Source organism: Echinops telfairi, unplaced genomic scaffold (genome assembly GCF_000313985.2).
Source record: "Echinops telfairi isolate 266 unplaced genomic scaffold, ASM31398v2 ScPeMD7_7457;HRSCAF=8495, whole genome shotgun sequence".
In the NCBI taxonomy this organism is placed as follows: Eukaryota; Metazoa; Chordata; class Mammalia; order Afrosoricida; family Tenrecidae; genus Echinops; species Echinops telfairi.
Window position 1 is genome coordinate 22296683 of NW_022111357.1, and position 19901 is coordinate 22316583.

At 55.0% G+C, this 19901-nt stretch overlaps 1 protein-coding gene across 2 annotated transcripts in view; it reads right to left on the reverse strand.

Annotated features, from left to right (window-relative positions):
* EPHB2 (EPH receptor B2) overlaps positions 1 to 19901 on the reverse strand; it is a 147328-nt gene that overhangs the window by 1207 nt on the left and 126220 nt on the right. The window contains exons 6-14 of one of the 2 annotated variants that reach the window (XM_004705119.4): positions 17423 to 17585; positions 13767 to 13875; positions 12962 to 13026; positions 6791 to 6913; positions 5862 to 6109; positions 4540 to 4755; positions 3522 to 3671; positions 2183 to 2376; positions 149 to 304 (exon numbers count right to left, since the gene is read on the reverse strand). In XM_004705119.4, the coding sequence (XP_004705176.1) occupies positions 149 to 304; positions 2183 to 2376; positions 3522 to 3671; positions 4540 to 4755; positions 5862 to 6109; positions 6791 to 6913; positions 12962 to 13026; positions 13767 to 13875; positions 17423 to 17585 (1424 nt within the window). Of the gene's footprint in view, positions 1 to 148; positions 305 to 2182; positions 2377 to 3521; positions 3672 to 4539; positions 4756 to 5861; positions 6110 to 6790; positions 6914 to 12961; positions 13030 to 13766; positions 13876 to 17422; positions 17586 to 19901 lie in introns of both variants that reach the window. The other variant, XM_013005292.2, reaches the window with a different exon arrangement.

A 19901-nucleotide genomic window follows, 5' to 3' on the forward strand; every position in this document is an offset into this window, starting at 1 on the left:
ACAGACAAGGGAACTGAGGCTGTGAGAGATTCTATGACTTGCCCAAAGTCACCCAGCAGACCTGGGTGGGAATCCAGGTGTGACTCTACAGCTGGTCCTCTTGCCCCTGGGCTCCCCACAGCCCCGCCCCGCTGATGGTGCCACTTACTCCATCATCATCTGCGACACAATGTCGAAGGAGGTGAAGCCGGCGCTGGCAAAGCTCTCCTTGTACTGCCCCATCTTGATGGCCTCCAGCCACTCGCCCACCGTGTTGAAGCTGGTGTAGTCAGGGACCGTGCGGTCCAGCAGGGGCAGGTTGATTCTGGGGGTGGCGGGGCAGGGGTGGGTGACAGAGACGGTCAGAGCACAGTCTGGCAGGGAGGCTAGGGGTCCGTGTGCACATGGGCACCCCTGTGAGCTGCCCGTGTACGTGCACATGCGTGTGTATCCATTGGTGTGAGTGTCGGCTGGGGGGATGTGTATGGCCCGGAAGGAGAGCGAGTCCTGCGCTGGAACGTAATGGTTGAGGTGCCCAGGCACGCAGGTGAGCGGGCCTGGGTGTGTGCATGACTACTAACCGGAAGGCTGGCGCTTCAAACCCACCCAACGGCACCGTGAGAGAAATGCCTGGTGCTCGGCTTCCGTGAAAACCGCAGCTGTGGAAGCCCTAAGGAGCACAGTTCTACTCTGACCCATGTGGAATTGCCGTGGGTTGAAATTGGATGATGATTACAAGGCCAGGGGTGTGTGGGGCTTCCTCCTCACGTTGCCTCCTTCTAGGGCAGGCTGTCAGTGGTGTGACAGCTGATGTTCCCCCCCCACCCTCTGCCTATTCCCACACTTCCCCACCTGGGTTTGTGCCCCAGGAGGCTGAGGCTGCAGACCGCACCTCTCAAGTCCAGGTATGTTTGGTGGCACTGATGGGAAAGGCTAGGAGTACAGTACTCCTGTGAGGCTGCGCGTGCAGGAGGGTCAGGAGTAGCCGGCCCAGGAAGAGCACTTGGCTTTGGACCCCAAAGAGCCTCTGGCCATCGCCAGTTCTGGATCCTGTGGGACAGAGGAGGAGGAACAGGTGGGGCTGGGAGTGTGGCCTGAGAGGGGCAAGGCCAGACTGGGCGCCCTGGAACCCCTGGGGTGAAGGGGACACACCGTCTTCCTGATGAGGCTGTCTCTCTGGTCTGGGGCAGGGACAGAGTCAGGGGCATGCACCTGTCTGTATCAGATGAATGCAGGTGCGTGACCAGGTGTTTGTGGATGTGGTAGGTGTGATGACCCGAGGATGGTGTGCGCTCATGAACATGGGATTGACTGTGTGTGTGTGTTTGTGTGTGTGTGTGTGTGTGTGTGTGTGTGTGTGTGTGTGTGTGCAGGATGCAGATGGAAGCCAGAGGGCCAGGTTCCAGAGTGAGTGTAGCTAGAGAGGAAATTAGTGTCCCATTCCTGGTTCCCACCCACAGAGCACCTTCTTCTGCTCCACGTCCCCAAGGCAGAGTAGACCTCCCCCCAAATACTAGCACCCCCCCTACCCCAACTGAGGTGGAGAGCATCTGTCTGAAACAAAACAAAAAACAAACCCAAACAAAGACAAACCCCCAATTCACTGCCATCGAGTCAGTTCCGACTCATAGCGACCTACAGGACAGGGTAGAACTGCCCCTGTGGGTGGTAACGTTTTACTGGAATAGAAAGCCTTGTTTGATTGATGGTGGCGACCCCTTAGGGAGAGTGGGTGGGTGGGCCCGGCCATTGAGGGAGGAGAGGGAGGGGCTGGGCCAAGGGAGGAAGAGAGGAGGGGGCAGGGCCTCAGCCAGGGAAGGGGCCTTGGAAGATTGGGGAGGGGCGGGGCGAGGGGCCACAGAAGAAGAGGGTGGCCTAAAAGCAGGGTGGGGTAGGCAGGGGTGAGACGGTTCCGAGGCAGGGTGGGGTCACACCGGGAGCACAGGGTTGTCCCAAGAGCGTTGGAGGTCAGGGGGGGCGTGGGAGTGGGTCTGAGCCCGGGCCAGACCAGGTGGAGAGGGCAGGGTAAGGGCGGGGTGGTAGGTGGGGTTCAGTGGGTAGGTGGGGTTCAGTCGTTAGAAGGCTTGCTGGTGCCCAGAGGACAGGGGCGTGTCCTTCTGGGGCCAGGGTGGGACCAAGGCTGAGTCCTACCAATCGGAGGGCGTACCGGGAGGAGAGGGGCGGGGCCGGGGCGGGGCCGTACCCGGAGGAGAGGGGCGCCATGGCTTTGAGGCTGTTGGGGTTGCGGATCATCTTGTCCAGCGTGTTGACTATCTGGCCGAACTTGGGCCGGTGGTTGCGGTCTTTCTGCCAGCAGTCTAGCATGAGCTGGTGCAGCGCACTGGGGCAGTCCATGGGAGGAGGCAGCCGGTAGTCTTGCTCGATGGCGTTGATGACCTGGGGAACCAGAGGGGCCAAGTGGGCCGGGCTGGGTGGAGTGAGAGCCACTGCCCTCAGCGCTGGCCCATTCATCTTGCCCTTGGGCATGGCCACGGTAACCACCTCCCCTTCCGGCAGGCTACCCCTATGACTGAGCTCCGCTGGGCTCCCACCAGCTATCTTCTTGGTCCGACCTGTCAGCTTGTCCTTGCCCTCACCCTGCCTCGGCCAGTCTCAGCTCAGCGAGTGCCCTGAGATGATCTGTCTCAGGGTTTCACTCGGCTTACCTGTCCATGGGCTGCTCCACCTGCCCCACCCTCCTTGATAGCCCAGCCCCCTCCTGGCTTTGATGGCCCCGAAGCCTCGCAGGGTGGCTATGTGCCAGTTCAGTGCCTGCCAGGCCCCTCAGCAAGGCCTGGAGCCCTGCAGGCGTCACGCTACAGCATCCCACACAACTCCTGTCAGACAGTGCCCCCAATCTCCTGCTACTGAGGCCTCCGCCTTACTCAAGATGCTTCTTCAATTCCTCCTGATTCTCATGGTTTCCAACCCAAACTCCTTGAGTGGGCTGTCAACACCCCGTTATTGAGCTTCACCGACCTTTCTGACCCACTCTGCTCTCCACTGCTCCCTAACACCGCCCTGGTGTTGGTAAGACAGCGGGTCTCCTTAGCCCACCTCTGGGCCTTTGCATAGGCTGCTCTTCCCCCTCGGAGAGCCCTGACCTCTCCGTCCCTCTCATCCTTGTTGACCATCTGACCTCCTTGACTGATCTTGCCCAGCCTGCCCTGCCCTTGCCTCAACACCTGCAGGTTGGACAGCTGCCCCTCCAACTTAGAGCTTGATCATCAAAGTTCCTGAGAGAGCACCTGGTCTCCTGCATATTCATCTTGACCCCCCACCTAACGGCAAACACCTGAAGGGAAGACATGGTCCCATTTGGGGTTAGCCATAGATGCATGTGCTCTGAAGATTTGCTGATTGGTGGGTGAGTCGCCCTCCCCTCTCCTCCTTACCCACCCCACCCCCAAGTCCAGGGTCCTAAGGCAGCTGGGCCTGGATCTCAAAGACCCTGGAAGATCGGCACAAGGCCAGGAAATTCGCATCTTCCTCTCCCTCCTCTGGGCACCCAGCAAAGCTCTTCCCACCACTTGGAAACTTACATCCTGGTTGGTCATGTCCCAGTAGGGCCGTTCCCCATAGGACATCACCTCCCACATGACGATCCCGTAGCTCCACACGTCACTGGCAGAGGTGAATTTCCGGTACTGGATGGCTTCTGGAGCTGTCCAGCGGATTGGGATCTTCCCACCCTGGGCAAGAGAAGCGAGAGGTCGATGGCGGAAGACCGACCTGTCTGACCTTTGCTCTCAATACTGTTGCTCCCCACCAGCCCAGTCTGGGAGGCATGGGTCACACGATGCACCTTCCAGTTTCCCCGCGCCCACCACGCAGCACTGGCTTGGCATTCACGTCTGCATGGGGTGCCACACGGAGGAGGGCTCTTTCCCATTTTGCCACCCAAAGGTTCCTTTCTCATCCTTTAAGCCCCACTGACTAACTTCCAAAGAGCTGAGCACTCTCCTTAATCCTAAAACTATAGCTCTCGTCTCTCCAGGAAGGCATTGATCACACAAAGCAAATGTGTTGTCTGTTTGTCTGGCTCTACCTGTGCAATCTCTGTCTTCTTCAGATGTGGGGACTTTCTTATCCCTTTCTGCTTAAGCCCCTTCAACAAGTCTTACTGCTTCAAGACAGAGTCCTGAGCTTGGGCATGTAAGGGCCTCTAAGATCTAGCCCTCGCTGCCTCTCCAGTATTACTGCTCTCTGCTGTACCCCTTGTAGCCTGGACATGGCACATGACCGACCGTGTCTTTGGTTGGGCCCTCTACCTCAAGGCCCTCTTCATAGGACAGACTTGTACGGGGTCTTCAGCTCCCACTTCAGATATCACCCCTACAGGAAGCTGTCCACGCCATACCAAAGTTGGCTTTTTGGCTCCCAGCCTGTCACTCTTAGCGCCCTGCACACCTGTGTCCCTCTTTGTGTAAGTGCGGGGACAGGAATGGTGGTTTTTGCCCTTCCCATCTCCACCCCCACCGCCCCAGATGTGAGTGAAGGTGTATTTCAGAGCAAGTTGAACATCTGCATCAGGCCCAGGCGACCCCGCCCATATCTCACCAGGGCGCTGGTGTAGGTGGGGTCTGAGGTATCATCCTCCAGGAAGCGTGAGAGCCCGAAGTCGGACACCTTGCAGACGAGATTGCTGTTGACCAGGATGTTGCGGGCAGCCAGGTCTCGGTGCACATAGTTCATGTCCGCTAGGTACTTCATGCCAGCTGCGATGCCCCGTAGCATGCCCACCAGCTGAATGACTGTGAACTGCCCGTCATTTTGCTTAAGAGAAAGAAGTCAAGGGAGGGAAAACAGAGAAGCCAGAGTGAATGCAAGAATAGAAAACAGGGTTCTGGACCATGTTCTCCATTGGGGGTTGGGGCGCAGAGGAGGAGCCTGCCATTCTGGCCCTGGGCCCACCAGGGAAAGTTCTCTGATGCCCAAGAACCTCAGAGTGGCCCATGAAGGTCTACCTCCAGGTGGTTGGAGAGAACATGAACTTTGCAGCAGACACACTTGGTTAACTCTGGCCTGCCCCTTCCTGGCAGCCAGTGACCTTGACACATCTAACTTCTCCGAGTCTTGGTATGTCAACTGGGAAAGCAACACCCACTGGCCAGGGCTGTGCTCAGAATGCAAGGAGAGGGCACAGAGAATGTGCCTGGCACCTTCTATAAAAATCAACCACTGCCATTGGGTTGATTCTGTCTCGAAATGACCCTCCGGGGCAGTAAAGCTTCCCCATAAGGCTTTCAAAGCTGTACAGCTTGACAGAAGCCGATTGCCACATTTCTCTCCCATGGAGAGGCTGGTAGATTTGACCTGCTGACCTTCCAGTTAGCAGCTGAGCACTGAAACCCTGGGGAGGTGCTGAATATATATTTCTGATTCCTGGCTCTGTGCTCTTTACCTAGCAAGTCGACCGCTATGTCCTGAGAGGTAGTTTCTCCTCTTGGTTTTGTGTCTCTCAGCTTCCCTTCCTGGTCTGTACAATTTTGGGGAAATCTGAAATCTGGTGGGAACGCTGGTCAGGAGACCTAATTCCCATTGTGACTCTAACCTTAACGCTCGGGGTGACTTTGGCCAATCTCTCCCACTCTCTGAGCCTCAGTTTCCACTGGGCATAGTGAGAGGACTAACTAAGAGCAATTTCAGACCATGTGCCAACTCTGAATGACTAGCTGTGGCTTCTTGGGGAACCATGTTTAAATGGATTTTTAGGCGACCTCTGGGCTTCCTTGGAGGGAGTGCTGGGATCGATTAGCAATGTCTGCCCCAGGTGAAGGAACGGAGAGAGGCAGCATACATGCCATCACTCTTACAATATGAATCTACGTCCTTCTCTTGTTCTGCCCACGCTTGGACCCCGGTCTTTGAGGGTTCCCTACCCGGAGGAAGGAGTCCAGGGAGCCGTTCTCCATGAACTCGGTGATGATCATCACCGGTGTGCTCTTGGTGACGACACCCTCCAAGTGGATGACGTTGGGGTGGTCGAACTGGCCCATGATGGACGCCTCGCTCAGGAAGTCCCGGCGCTGTTTCTCGGTGTAGCCAGACTTGAGGGTCTTGATGGCCACAAAGATCTCTCTCTTGCCGGGCAACTTCAGGTGGCCACTGCAGACCTCACCAAATTCCCCTGGGACAGATACACAGAGACAGGTTGTCACTTGCCAGATGGAAGGCCAACCCCCTGCTCCCTGCCACCTCGGGCCCTGAAGGAGCTCGCTCTCCTCAATGCGGAATTCAGTCTCTCTGACAGACTTCTTTTTCCAATGTGGGGATCCCCGAGAGCAGGTCTCAGGACACCGTGACGATCTCTAGCCATCTATCGACAGGCGTAGTGAGCATGCTCTTCACGGCTGCCTGTGGATTTGGGCTGGCAGGGAAACCTGGAGTGAATGGTCCGAGGTAGGAAACTTGAGAAACCAAACTCACTGCCAGCGAGTCGATGCCGACTCATAGCGACCCTCCAGGACAGGATAGAGCTGCCCCTGTGGGTTTCTGAGACTGGAACTCTTTACGGGAGCAGAAAAGCACTGCACAAAGGGCCTAGAAGGTCTGGGTTCCAGCTCCAGCCCCATCACTGACTTTCTGTGCCAGCTCCTTCCCAGCCCGGTGCCTCATTTCTCAATGTGCTAGCAAGGCGGGTTGTACGGGATGACCTTGGAGGGCCCTTCAAACTTAGGCACTGTCAGTCTTCAGGCCTTAGAACATCCTGGGAGGCGCCTTGCCCCATATCCTCCCCTTTTCACTTCTGCCCCAGGAATACACGGGAGGGGGGGGGGCTCCCCCACCCATGGCAGAGGGCCCCACATACCTGCTCCAATCACCTGCTCAATTTTGACACAGGAGATGTCAATTTCCTTGGCAAACTCCCGCACCGCCTCATTGGGATCTTCGTAGGTGAAAGGGTCAATGTAGATCTTCATGCCTGGGGTTACTGGGGGAGAGAAGACAAGAGCGGGCTTCAGACGGGGACAAATGAAAGGGTGAGTCCAAGAGATGCATTCTTATTCGGTCCTCATCAGAACTGGGCAACCCCCTGGAAGTCAGTTGACTTCTGTGGGCCTTAGGGGAGCAGGGGGACCTGGAGCTGGGTAGAAGGCGAGGCGAGAAGGCAGATCCATTCTAGCTCTCGTTCCACCCCTAAGCGATTAGTAATGACTTCCTGGAGCAGCCTCCCAGACTGTTGGGACTGATTAGCCCTGTGTCGAGGGTGTGGCCATAAAAAGATGGACAGGCTTGCCACCTTTGGATAGAGCATCAGGGGATGCAAAATAAAGAAAAAGGAAGGTAAGCAGGAGAGAGAGACTGGAACTAAATTCCAAAAAAGAGCAGGCAGTGGACCTCTTGGGCTTTTGCTAAGGCCGGTTCCTCCCTGCCTTTAAGGGCTAATTCAAACCCCCTCTCCCTTCAGGAGCCCCCCCTGGCTGCCTCATTCAGGGCCCGGGGGTCCACAGTCCCTGGACCCACCTCCTAGGTCCCCCACACTCAAGTCTTCAACCTCTCTGGATACCCTGGTGATCAGCCGGGGCCGGACATGGGATAGGTTCAGTCGATTCCTGAGCTGCGGTGGACGCTAAGCTTCTGAGGCAGAACGAGGAAGCCAAATCTGGAAGTCAAATCCTCAGCTTCGGCCCGAGCACTGAGTGGGATTCCGTGAGAATGTGAAATCCCGATGCTTTGGATCAGGATTCTTCTGTAGAATCTTGGACCCAAATGTTCCGTATTGGTAAGACTGGGTTACCAGTGACTGGGTGATTGACACCTCTCAGGACCACAGACTTGTAAGGTAGTCGAGAGGTGCCAGAAACCAAATCAGTCGAATTAGAACAAACAGGCTTTATTAGGGAGAAAACCCAGCCTGGGCGAAGTCCTACAGTCCACAATGTCTGAGCTGGGGGAGTTGCACTGCAGGCTACAGGGGTGATGCTTATATATGGACAGGTATGTCCGGGTTTCTGGAATGTAAGGTGTCTTCCTGGTTCCGGGTGTATTTGTGCCGGGTGCAGAGTGGTGGGTGAGAACAAAGCAGGCATGAGACAAACGGGCCGTGCCGGGTGCAGAGTGGAGGGTCGAGAGCAAGGCGGGCACTGAGCCAAACGGGCCATGCTGGTGCTGGGTGCAGAACGGCGGGTCGAGAACAAAGCGGGCCATTAGCCAGCTCTGGTCAGCTCTGCAGGTGTGTGTGGGAGATTCAAGGCCACTTGCTGCTAGATGTTTCAGCCAGCTCTGGTCAGCTCCGCAAGGGTGGGGGAGATTCAAGGTCACTTGCTGCTAGAAGCCTGCCTGGTATTGATCCGGCCATACAAGACTGTCATCACCCACAGGGAGCTTTAGGATGGAGGAGGAGGTGTTGAGAGACCTGGGTTCAAGCCCTGCTCTCCCTCTAAGAAGGATCCTGAACAAGCTGCTATTATGAACTTGAAAGGGGTTATTAATCAATTTGTTGATCCAGCTGTGTAGCTTTGGGCAGGTTACCTAACCCGTCTTTGTCTCTTTTTTTCCCATCTACAAAATAGGAAAAATGAATAGCACTCCCCACCCCACCGCTCAGCCCCCTCGATTTCACTGGTGGTGCAGTGGTCAAGTGCTCGGCCTTCACAGGAAGTCTGCGCATGCACAGATGAGACTTGGAAATCTGCGGGGCAGTTCTGCTCGGTGTTACAGAGTTGATAACCAGTCAAAAGCCACTTGATGGCAGCAGGCTCGGCTGCACAACGAAAGACAAAAACCCCGGAAAACCGTGGTTCATACTTGAAAAGCAAGGGTCTATGAAACCGTTCTCTTGTAGAACCCACGTTGACCTGCAGCAGTTCTCAGGCAGGGAATGGTTGTCTAGACTCGTTTTGATGGTTGTAGTTTTCCCCGTATTCCATGTGTGTGCACACAGGCGAGAAAGTTACACTTCTCAAACATTTTATATCCAGTGATTAAAGAGAAGAGAGAGAGAGACATTGCTTTCCACCCCAGGGGGTCTTTCTAAAGATTTGGCCTTAAAGCCTTAAATAAAAGAAAAAGAAGCCAGCAGGCCAACCTACATGTCTTTTTAGTTTCATAGTGCAATTTTTAATAAAGATTCTAAAGAAGCTATGTTCTCAACACTCTCATCCATATGAGACATGTTTGACTTATGTTTATTGAAATGTACACAATACATTTAGAGCTCCTTAGCAAGGAAGATTGGCAGTATTTAACTTTACACACAGCCCCCAAATCAGGGGACCCCACAAGCCCAATATGAAAAGGAGAAAAAAATATTTTCTTGGTAAAAACTTCCAATCCCCGGAGCATTGTTTAATTCCAAGACAAGCCTGCAGAACACGCTCTTTAGCATACATTAGCATAACAAGGTAGCCAGAGCTAAGGAATCCCCGAAGTGTCTTAAAAAAAAATTCCTATAGAACAGTTTGAGCTGGCACACAAGTAAGCAGATTTTGAGCACTAGCTGAGACTCAGTTAAAATGGTTTAGTACAGTGCTTGACCCTGGGTGGTGCACCTGGTGAGTGCTTGGCTGAGAAACCAGAAGGCTGTCAGCTGGAGTCCACCCAGGGCCCGGTACCTTGGAAGAAAGGCCTGGTGATCTACTTGTGAAAGCAAGTCAATGCCTGTGCTGCATTGCTGGGCCCTGTCACACGTAGGGAGGGCGCGAGCTGCATTCACTGGCATGTGGCTTGGTTTGTGGTTTCGTATAGTAGATGGGATCTAAACGGGCAATTCTATTCTGTTCCATAGGGTCGCTAAGAGTCAGAATTGGCCCAATGGCAGTGAGTTAGTGAGATGGCAAGAACTATTACTGTTCGTACTATTACAAAGCTCTTATAACCACGCTTAATGCTGAACTTAATGCCGACAGCCCTGTGAAAGAAGTGGCATTCCTGCATGCTCAGTATCAAGATGCTGAGGTTCACAAATGTTGGGTGACTTCCCCGCGGCCACCCAGCTGGCCAGTAGCAGAGCAGGGATAAGAAGCTAAGTTGTTCACCCAGCACCCACTGAAGGATGGCCTACTCCGTGACACTGAGCCAGCCGCTACCCCCCAGCATTGCCCCCCACCCGCCATGCGCCTCCTCCTCTGACCTGGCCCTACAGGGCAGGTGGGTGGACATGGGGTCTCAGGGCAGACTGCACTTTGAAAAGGCACAGTCCTGCTCAGATCCAATATTACAGCTCGGAGTGCTGGGAGCAGGAGCTTGGACTGAGAATGTGCCACCCTAGGGGCATGGCATCCCGGCGTTTGTTTTAAAAACGAATCCCTGATGTCCCCTGTTTCCTAGTTCCTGACTCATGCTCTAAAAAGCCACACTCCCCATCGGGTTCCAGGCATGGGGGGGGGTGAGTGTCCCTCTAGTTCTAGGTTCTCAACCTGTGGGTCGAGACTCTTGGGGGTCGAATGACCCTTTCACAGGGGTCGCCCAATTCATCACAGTAGCAAGATTACAGTGATGAAGAAACAATGGAAATAATTTTATGGTTGGGGTCTCCACAACATGAGGAACTATATCAAAGAGTCGCGGCATCAGGCAGGTCGAGAACCATTGGTCTACACAGACAGGTGGCTGGGGACAAAAATGGTTACGGGTGGGGCTTTTGCTGGTAAGCCAAAGGGCAGGTAGTTCAAACCCATCCAGCAGTGCCCAAGAAGACAGGTCTGGCAACCTGCTCTGAAAAGCCACAGCCTTGAACCCTGGTGGGACAGTTCTACTCTGTGCCCCGGGGGCCGCCCTGAGTGGAAATCCATTTGAGGGCCACTACCAGCATCGGGCAGAGACAGAGAAGGGCCGCGAAGAGTGTGTACTCTGGGCCAGAGAACCTAGGGTCACACCCCAGCTCTCGTGGCTGTGTGGCTTCTTTGTGCCTCAGTTTCCTCGATACAAAGCTATAAGGATTAAATGAATAAAACGATATACCCAACATGTTGTTGCGTTGATCTGACTGAAAGTGACATCTAGGACAGACTGGAACTGCCCCCAGACTTTCCAAGGCTATCGATCTTCATGAAGGCAGACTGCCACTTCCTCTTCCACAGAGCTGCTGATGAATTTGAACCACTAACCTTTGGGTTAGCAGCTTAGTCCTGAACCACTGCTCGGCCAGGCTCCAGGTACGCAAAAAGCCTTGAAATCAAGCTTGGCACGTAGAACATATTTAATATGTTTAGTCACATTGACAATTGTGATTTTATTTTTTGGAGAATAGGGAGGGGTGGTGTAAATGAGGCCTTGTACATTTCATGTACAGGCTATTTTTATTTGCACCTCCATCTGCCCCACCCTCTCCTTTTTACGATCTTTCCATTATGTTGAAGCCCAGAAACCCTTCTCTATTCACGCATCAGTGATGAGTTACCTACATGACTGTTTGGAAATTTTATAGTTCACTTCTTTTTTCCAGGCATGTTCCAAACGGTGTTTCAGCTTGGGAGACTTTACTTCCAATGAAAGTTCCAGAAACCCAACGCCTAGAACTTCCAGAACCGCTCTTCCTTGAGAATCCCCAGCCAAGCCTGCAGCTAAAGTTGGTGCTACTACCCCAAATCATGCCAGAATCCCAACTCTCCGCTGCTGCCACCTGGTCTGGGCATTTTCCTGTCTGGATTTTCCCATCGGCCACCTCACTGGTCTCTCTGTTCTGCCTCTGCTCAGAGCCACGGAATCCCGGCCCTCTTCCTCCCCAGAGTAAAGCCATACTCAGTGAGGATGCTCTGGAATCGACATTCATGGCTGGCTCCCACCCCACGCTGCCTGCCTGCCTTACTCTAGTGCAGTCGCACTGGCCTCTTGGCTGCTCCTGGGACTGGCCTGCTCCAACCACAGGACCTTGGCATCAGCTGCACTTTCTGCTGGGCATGCTGTTCCCTCAGATATCTGCATAGCTCTCTCCCTACCTCCTTCCAATCTTTGCTCCCAAAAGACCGGCTGAAGGAGGTCAACCCCAGCAAGCTTACTTAAAAATGCAAACCCGTCACCACCACTCTCCGTAGATGATGCTGTTCCGCGTTGCCCTTTCTCCATGGCGCATCACCTCCCGGCACACCCCCGTGTATCGCTCCCCTCCCACAGCAGCAGGGGCGTTGGTTTGCTGTTTGGGACTCTGCAGCACCCCCGGTAGCATACGATATATATCTGATAAATGAGGTGACGCGCCCATGTCCCGGGAGCAGGTCTGGGGTACCCCACTGAAGACAGTTGAGGAACGCGTCTGGTGTTCCTGCTGTGTGGCTGAGATGAGAACTAACTTCGTCCTTCCCCACGCCCCGCAGGCACCGGCCCTTTCAAGGTCCAAAGGGGAGAACTCTCTGACAGCTTTGCTCCCTGCTTGGTCTCTGGGAAGGGAGCCTCGGTCTTGAGCGTGGGGTACTTGTGTCCCCAGGCCTGGCCCGTGGGAGCATGGAGCGCTGGGGAAATGGAGACCCTGGGTGGTGGGAAGGCTGCCCCTGGAGGCAGGGGGAGGAGGAGACTCCCACCTCCTCCTCCTCCTTTCCAGGCCAGGCCTAGGGTCCTCATTCACTCACTCACTTAATTCCAGGATTCAATCTGCAACTATGTATCTGGAACCGACTTTGTGCTGATCAGCATCAGATACACCTTCAATCCCTGGCACGCCTGCTCTAAAGTCATGTGCAGCCTGGGCAGAGCAAGCCCGGGGCTGGGCCAGGCTGGGGCTAGGTTGGAACTGAAGGAGGTGGTACTGGGCTGGGCAGGGGCTGGGCTGGGGCAGGGCAGGCACAGTCAGGGCCCCAGGTCCAGAGTTGCGTGGACCCGGGAGGGCTTCTCAGAGGAGTTTGGGTATGATGAGGCCCCAGGGAAGAGTGTGAGGTATAGAGATAGACTGAGGAGGGTGAGGGAACAGCCTGGAGGTGAGAAGGTGCTGGGTGCCCCCAGGGAACAGCCTGGGGTTCAGGGGACTGCAGCTGTTGGAGGAGGTGGAAGAAAGCTGGTGTGGTCGCCTGGGGGGTGACAGGGAAGGGCCCGAGGAGATACGTACTGTGGCCACTGGTGTAGTGCTGCAGCTTGTCCGTGTACTCCGAGTCGGCACGCTCAAACCCCCGTCTTCTGGAACAAGAGCAAAGGGATGGAGCCACCTGGAAGTCCCAGGAGCTGGAGCCACAGTAGGTGACAGAGAAAGGGTGGGCACACTCTCAAAGCCACACATCTGCCAGAGGGCTCCTTGCCTGCCCCTGGCCTACCAGCCTATTTCTTCCACCTCAAGGCCAGGCCCACTCCTGTAGCCTCCTAAGCAAGCTCTTTCCAAGGAGTCTTCTACCCCAAAGTCCTTGGGGGGCTGTCTTTCTCTCCCCGGGGCCCAGTCTGTCTTGCAGAGAGGAGCGCTTTACAGAAGGAGAGTCAGGCATCATAGCCCGCCGAAGTCGGGGAGCAAGTCCCCTCCCGCACCTGCCCTTGCCCCATCTCCTCCTGTCTAAGTCCCGGCATCTGTCAATCCATCGCAGCCAGGGGCCTCCCCCAGCTTCCTCATCTCCCCTCTGACACTCTGCCACGACCCTGGTCTTAAAGGGGCCTCAATGCGCACAGGCAGTGTGCGCGAGCATCTTCTTAGCTCAGTCTCCCTGCCCACTGTTCCCTGGTGCTCCTAAGTGCCGATAAGCCGCCCCTTCTGAAAAGTGGACTTGCCAGGGCAGCACCAACCCAAAGAGGTGGGCTGCCAGTGGCGGGTGGCTAGACAGTGTGAGGGCATCCAGGCCGACCCGAGTGCCCACTGCCCCTTGGAGTTGTGGGAGTAGCCCACTGGGACAGCCAGGCTGGACGGGCTTAGGGGCGGCCCACCCACCCACCTGTTGCACACGATGGCGATGACGACCACGGCGATGAGGAAGACCAGGCCGGCCGCCGAGGAGCCGATGATGAGGGGAAGCTTCTCCTGGATGCTCGTCTGGTATTCGGCTGGGGAGAAAGCACAGCGGGTGTCTGCAGCCTGAGGCTGGGAGTCCTGCCCATCCCTCTCCCTGATCAGCTGGGAGACACACAGCACTCGGGCTACCACCTCCCACTCCCTTGTCCAGAGCAGACATGGCTAATCTATCCCGGCACTCCTTGCTGAACTTGCATGTGGCTTTGGAACTCGTCTTGTTCCAATTAGACTCATCAGAGTAGTGTATGGATAAAATGATTTTACTCTCTTGTGTTAGTCTGGGTACATTAGAGAAACCAATCCACAGAAACTCATATGTGTAAGAGAGCATTTTATATAAAGGGTAAGTGCACATCAAGAAAACATCCCAACCCAGTGATGCCCAAGCCCACAAGTCCAACATTAACCCATATGTCTGATACCAATCCACAAAGTCCTCCTCCATCTCACAAAACACACTCAATGACTATGACTGCAGGAGGAAAGCCAAGTCAGTGAATGTGTAAGCATCTCAGCACTGGCAGGGGTCTCCACGCGGCTGCTCCAGCACCCAGGGCTGCATCGGGATAGGTTCGTGTGGCTTCTCCTTGGGGATGTCTTGCAGGAAGTGAGCCTTGCCAGTTGAAGCAGCTGGCTAAGGCAGCTGCACCCTGGTCCAACCATCACAAAGCAAGAGACCCGAGAACTAGAAAGGCGAGGCTTACTGAGCCATTTATCTCTCCGTCCTTTAATTAACCCCAAATGTGTTTATCAGCCAGGTTGGTGCAATAAACTTTAACTGTCTCACCTCTTAAACTGAATACTTCCCACCCTGACAGGTCTGGGATCCCCATACTCTGGCCTGGCTCTTGACAGAGCACCTGACACACGCCCTCACAGAGAACAGGCTATGTCACAACTGACCTTGGGCAGGTCCCTGAAGGACTCCAACTCTCATGCCTCATCCAGAAGGTGAGGGCAATAACCATGGCTACTTGTCAGTGTAAATTGATGTGAAAAACAGCCAGCACATGGACACAAAGAGGGAGGCGTTACAAGTGTGGGCTCTAGAGCCAGGTTCTCTGGGTTTGACTGAGCCAGTTACTGGCTGTGTGATTTCTGGAAAGTGACTTAACCTATCTGAGCCCCTGTTTCCACATCTGTAACTTTGGAAGGATAATTGTTCCCTCTCACAAGATTGTTCTGTGACGCATTTAGAACAAGGACCGCCACACAGTAACAACTCAATAAAGAGGAACTCAACATGATGACAGTGGGTTTTCTGGTTCAGGATTATTATTCTTGAGGGCTTCTATGTCTCAAAAGGAGCCCTTGGTGGCAGAGTGGGTTACATGGTGAACTGCTAATTACAAGGTTGGCTGTTCAACTCCATCAACAGTTACATGAGAGAAAGATGAGGCTGGCTGCTCCCTTAAAGATTTACAGCCTTGGACACCCACAGGGTCAGTGCCTTGCTGTCCTCTCGGTGTCTAGGAGCCAGAATTGACTCGATGGGGGGAGGTTTTTGGTGTACGCCTCAGTCGCTGGGCGAAGCACATTACGTCTTGCCCGAGTCTCAGAACAGTCTTGTAATCACTCCATCTTACAGAAGAGGACACGGAAGCCAGAATTTGATCTAATACTATTATTATAACTTCTCATCTGCCTCCTGAGCAGAACAGGTGCTTGGGGAGGTCGGGGGATCAAGTCAGCTCTGGGCTCTCAGTTCCTGCACATAGACAGGGCTCAGAAGGCGGAGAGGCACTGTCACGAGGAAGGGGGCATGTGCTGGGGGAGCTGCATGCTGCAGACATGGTGGGGACCCTGGGGAGGGTCTGAGTGACAAGATGGCAATGCAGGGTGCCTACAGCCTCTGAAGAGGCGCAGTGGTGAAAGCGCACTGTGACAAATGGAAAGGGCGGCAGTTCAAAGTCACAGTCAGTCACTTTGGGGGAGAAAGATGCCGGCTCCCATAAAGATGACAGCCTTAGGAACCCTACGGGACAGTTCTACTACCCTGCAAGGTTGCTGCGAGTCAGAGTGGACTTGCTGGGCATAGGTTGGGCTTAATGGCTTTAGAGCCTGTGGTAGTTACATCATTTGATGGCAATTTGGGACTTGAGAGGATTAAGAGTGAAGGGGTGGAGTCTAGTCTGTCAATCGGGTCACAGCCAATGAGGCCTCTGTGTGGGCATGGCCTTCTCCTGAGAATTCTGGGAGCTCCAGAATTTCCTTCTTGGAGGCGGAAGACCTCTCTCTGCTCACTCCCTGGGACAATGCTCTAATGAGAAGACACACTACGCTGATGGCAGCAAGCGCCCTGGACCTGGAGAAGCCGCGTGGAGACCCCTGCCAGCGCTGATATGATTGCAACGTCACTGGATCCACAAGGCTTTTCACCCACTGGCCTGTGCACTTCTACATTCGGCATCATTGCATGTGTTTTGTGAATCTGAAGAGTAATTTATAGATTGGTATCGGACATTTGGGCTAATATCGGACTTACGGACTTGATCTGGACTGGGCTAGGATCTTTTCTCAATGTTCAATGGCTCTTGTATATAAACCTCTTTCTTATACACATGGGAGTGTCTATGAATTTGTTTCTCTAGTCAACCTGGACTGACACAGTCCCCTGGACTATTCACCAGAAGGCTGGGGGTTCGAGTCTCCTCAGAGGTGCCTGGGAAAGCAGACCTGGTGGTCGGCTTCTGGATGCTCACAGCCTTGAGAACCCCATAGAGGAGTTCTCTACACACCTGGGGTGGCCGTGAGTTGGGAACAATGCAATGGCAACCAACAACAGTGAGAACAGAGCCATTGAAATGCTTAACCAGGGCAAGGCCATGTCCGGCAGATGCTCAGGAAGGACGCTGGTGCCTGGCCATCCCTGCAGCTCAGACTGCTCAGGAAAGGGCTCCTGGACTTGCAGGACCACAACTGTGATCTCAGAGTCTTCTTGGTGAGGGCTGACTATATGTTCAGATCTAGTGCTGACCCTGTGCCAGGTCCTGAAAGTAACTCCCCAGTCCTTATAACAGTTTGATGGCAATGACATTGATAGTGTGATAGCTGGAATCGCCTCCAGTTATACCTGAGGAAAACAGAGGCTCAGAGAGGTAATCCGCCCCCCACCCCCACCTGTAGGCTGTCACACACACACACTATTTACTGTGTGGTTCTCACAGATGGATGAGCAGGAAGGGTATTTAGAGACCACATGGTTTAAGCCTAGGAGGTACACAGCATACGTACTGCCACTTCCCACTCCCTTGGTCAGGGCAGACATTGCTAATCCATCCCAGAACTACTCCTGGATGAACTGACATGTGGCTTCCTAATTCTTCTCAATTCAACTATACTCATTGGAGCCATGTGTGGCTAAAATAGATTTACCCTCTCCAACAGAATTCGAGGTTCTCGTTTTGTAGTTGAGAAAAATAGGGGCCAGGGATGTGATGTTTACACAATGGTTCCGAGTCTGGAAAGAGGAGGGTCGGCTACTGGAAGTGGGGGTGGTGGGGTGTACACAGGTGCTGCCGAGGAAGAGCAGCCCTTGGGTTAGTCTGAGCCCTCCTCCTGCCTCGGGAGCCCGCTCACCTTCTGTCATGGTCTGGAAGTACATCTTGCCGCTGTAGCGCCCGTAGCCTGCCACGGTGCGTGCCCGCACCTGGAAGACATAGATGGCGCCGGCTTTGAGGCCCTGCACAGTGACCGTGTTGGTGGGGCTTTTTATGGCCGTGGCGTTGTGCTCACTGAGCTCCTGCCAAGGAACAGAGAAGACGGTTAGCGAGGTCGCCACCCACTGCGGGCCCAGAGCCCACAGTCCCCCCTGCTCCTCAGCTCACTGGCTAAGCATTTAGGGCTTCCTGTTCTTGGCGCCCCACGCCACCTTCGGCCACGTGACTTAGCAGCACTTCTTCCCACAAATACAGAAGGAGCCCATTTCTCTGCCTCGTGGGTGCTGGGTTTGCCCACGGGCTGGCTTCGGCCGCTGGGACAGTCTGGCGGGTGCAGGGCAAACAGAAGTGTGTCATGAGCTTGGCGACCTGGCTTGGCCTCTGGCTGCTTCTGGCATCTCCACCTTTAGGCGGACTTGCCTCGGCTGGCAGCTGGATCCAGAATGAGGGACATGCGGAGAAGACCTTGACCCAACTCCTAGGCTGAAGCAGGGCCACGCCCATTGACCCCAGTCACAGAACGGAAGAGCAAGAAATAGAATCGCTGGGTACTGCGGGCTGCTGGCATTGGGAGTTGTTTGTATTGTAGCTGACCCCTATGCATGTCCTGAGAGCTAGTGTATGGGGACCCGGAAGAGTAGGCTGAGAGTTCTTGCGGGTGGCAGGGAGGAGGCCCCTTGCTCCTGCTTCTCCCCCTCAGTGCCTCATGCTTTGAGGAGCTCATGGGGAGGAACCCCATTCAGGCTTAGCACACGTGGGTCGGGCAGGGACTGAGGCCCAAAGAGGAAAAGGGGTGCTCGGGGCAGCACAGGCGAGCTGGTGGCTGCTTTCGGACTAGCCTTCTGCGTAGAGCCGCCTCTCCTGTCCATGCCTCTGGGTACTTAGGACCCCATGTCCCCTTCCTATTCTGACTCCACATCAAGCTCCAGCTGCTGCAGGGGCTGTGCAGATGTGGGTGCGTGGGATGTAGATGATGCTCATTTGGGCACACCAGCCACTTGGAAAGCCTTCTCCAAACAGCCTCTCGGTGCCAGGCCATGAGCTGAGGACTGGGGACCCAGTGGGGGTTTTGGCACAGGCCCTGGCCTTCAGGAGCTCAGTCCAGAAAAGCCAACAATCTGGGGGTCTCCCCACTTCGAGGAGCATGAGCCCATCTGAGAAGCTGGTGGAAGCAAAGCTAAGCTCATCCGGAAACCGACACGCCCAATTCATGGACATGCCTGGGGATTCTGACTCACAGCAACCCTGCAGGATACGGTAGAACTGCTGCCATGTTTCAGAAACGGTTCTATTCGTTACGGGAATACAAAGCCTCGTCTTCCTTCTGAGGAGTGGCAGGTGGTTTTGAACCGCTGACCTTGTGGTTAGCAGCCCACCACTACCAAGGCTCCAAAGGGTACAGGAAAACCCCAAACCAAACTGGCTGTCATCCAGTCGATGGCAACTCATAGTGACCCTATAGGGCAGGGTAGAACTGCCCCTGTGTGTGTCTGAGACCCTAACTCTTTACGGGAGTACAAAGCCCCTCTTTCCCTCAAGGAGCACTGGTTGTCCGCCTCCAACTGCCCAATTTGTAACCACGACCCCCCAGGGTTCTAGCGGGTGCACAGGCCCCTGACACCCTCCAGTTAACATGCTGAGCAAGGCAAGTTATGACAGGCCTAACCGTGCAGAGGTCATGGTCATGGACTCCCCTCGGGTGCCCAGGGTTCAGATCCTGACTCTACTCATTACCTCTGTGACCTTGGGTGAGCTCCCAACCCCCCTGTGCCTGCCTTTCTTCAACAGTAACAGGAGGCTAGTAACATCGCGACCTCAGGTATGAATTGCTGGCCCTGGTGGTGCAGATGGTCAAGCGCTCCACTGCTGACCCACAGCTCGGCAGCTTGAGGCCAGCTCTGCCCCGTCGGGCGGCCAGGAGTGGGTGTTCACTTGACGGCCGTGAGTTTGAGCGAATGGGTCTGGGAAGGGGTCCCTGGGTGGCAGAAATGGCTGGCTGCCGGACCACAGGCTGAAGGGCTGGCAGCCTGAACCCGCTCGGGGCTGCACGGGAGAAAGGCCTGGCGATGACAGCCCAGAGACCCCCCTGGAGCCGTTCTGCCTTGTCACGCAGGCACACTGCGTCATGGGTGACAAGCACACTGCATGCAAGCATGTACTGGGTGCCTCCCTCCCTCCACCAGGCTGAGGTGTGGGGAGGTACCAGCTGAGGTCAGGACAGCTCCCTGAGGTGTGGGGGAGGAGGCACTGGGGTGGAAGTCACCGGGCAGAGAGGGGAGGGGCAAGGGAGCATCGGGCACACAGGCGTGAGCTGACGAAGAGCTGGGTTGGCACATCTGGGGCACAGGAGAGAGATGGGGCCATCCTTGGTGGGTTGGGGGGGAGTCTCCTCCTTTCTC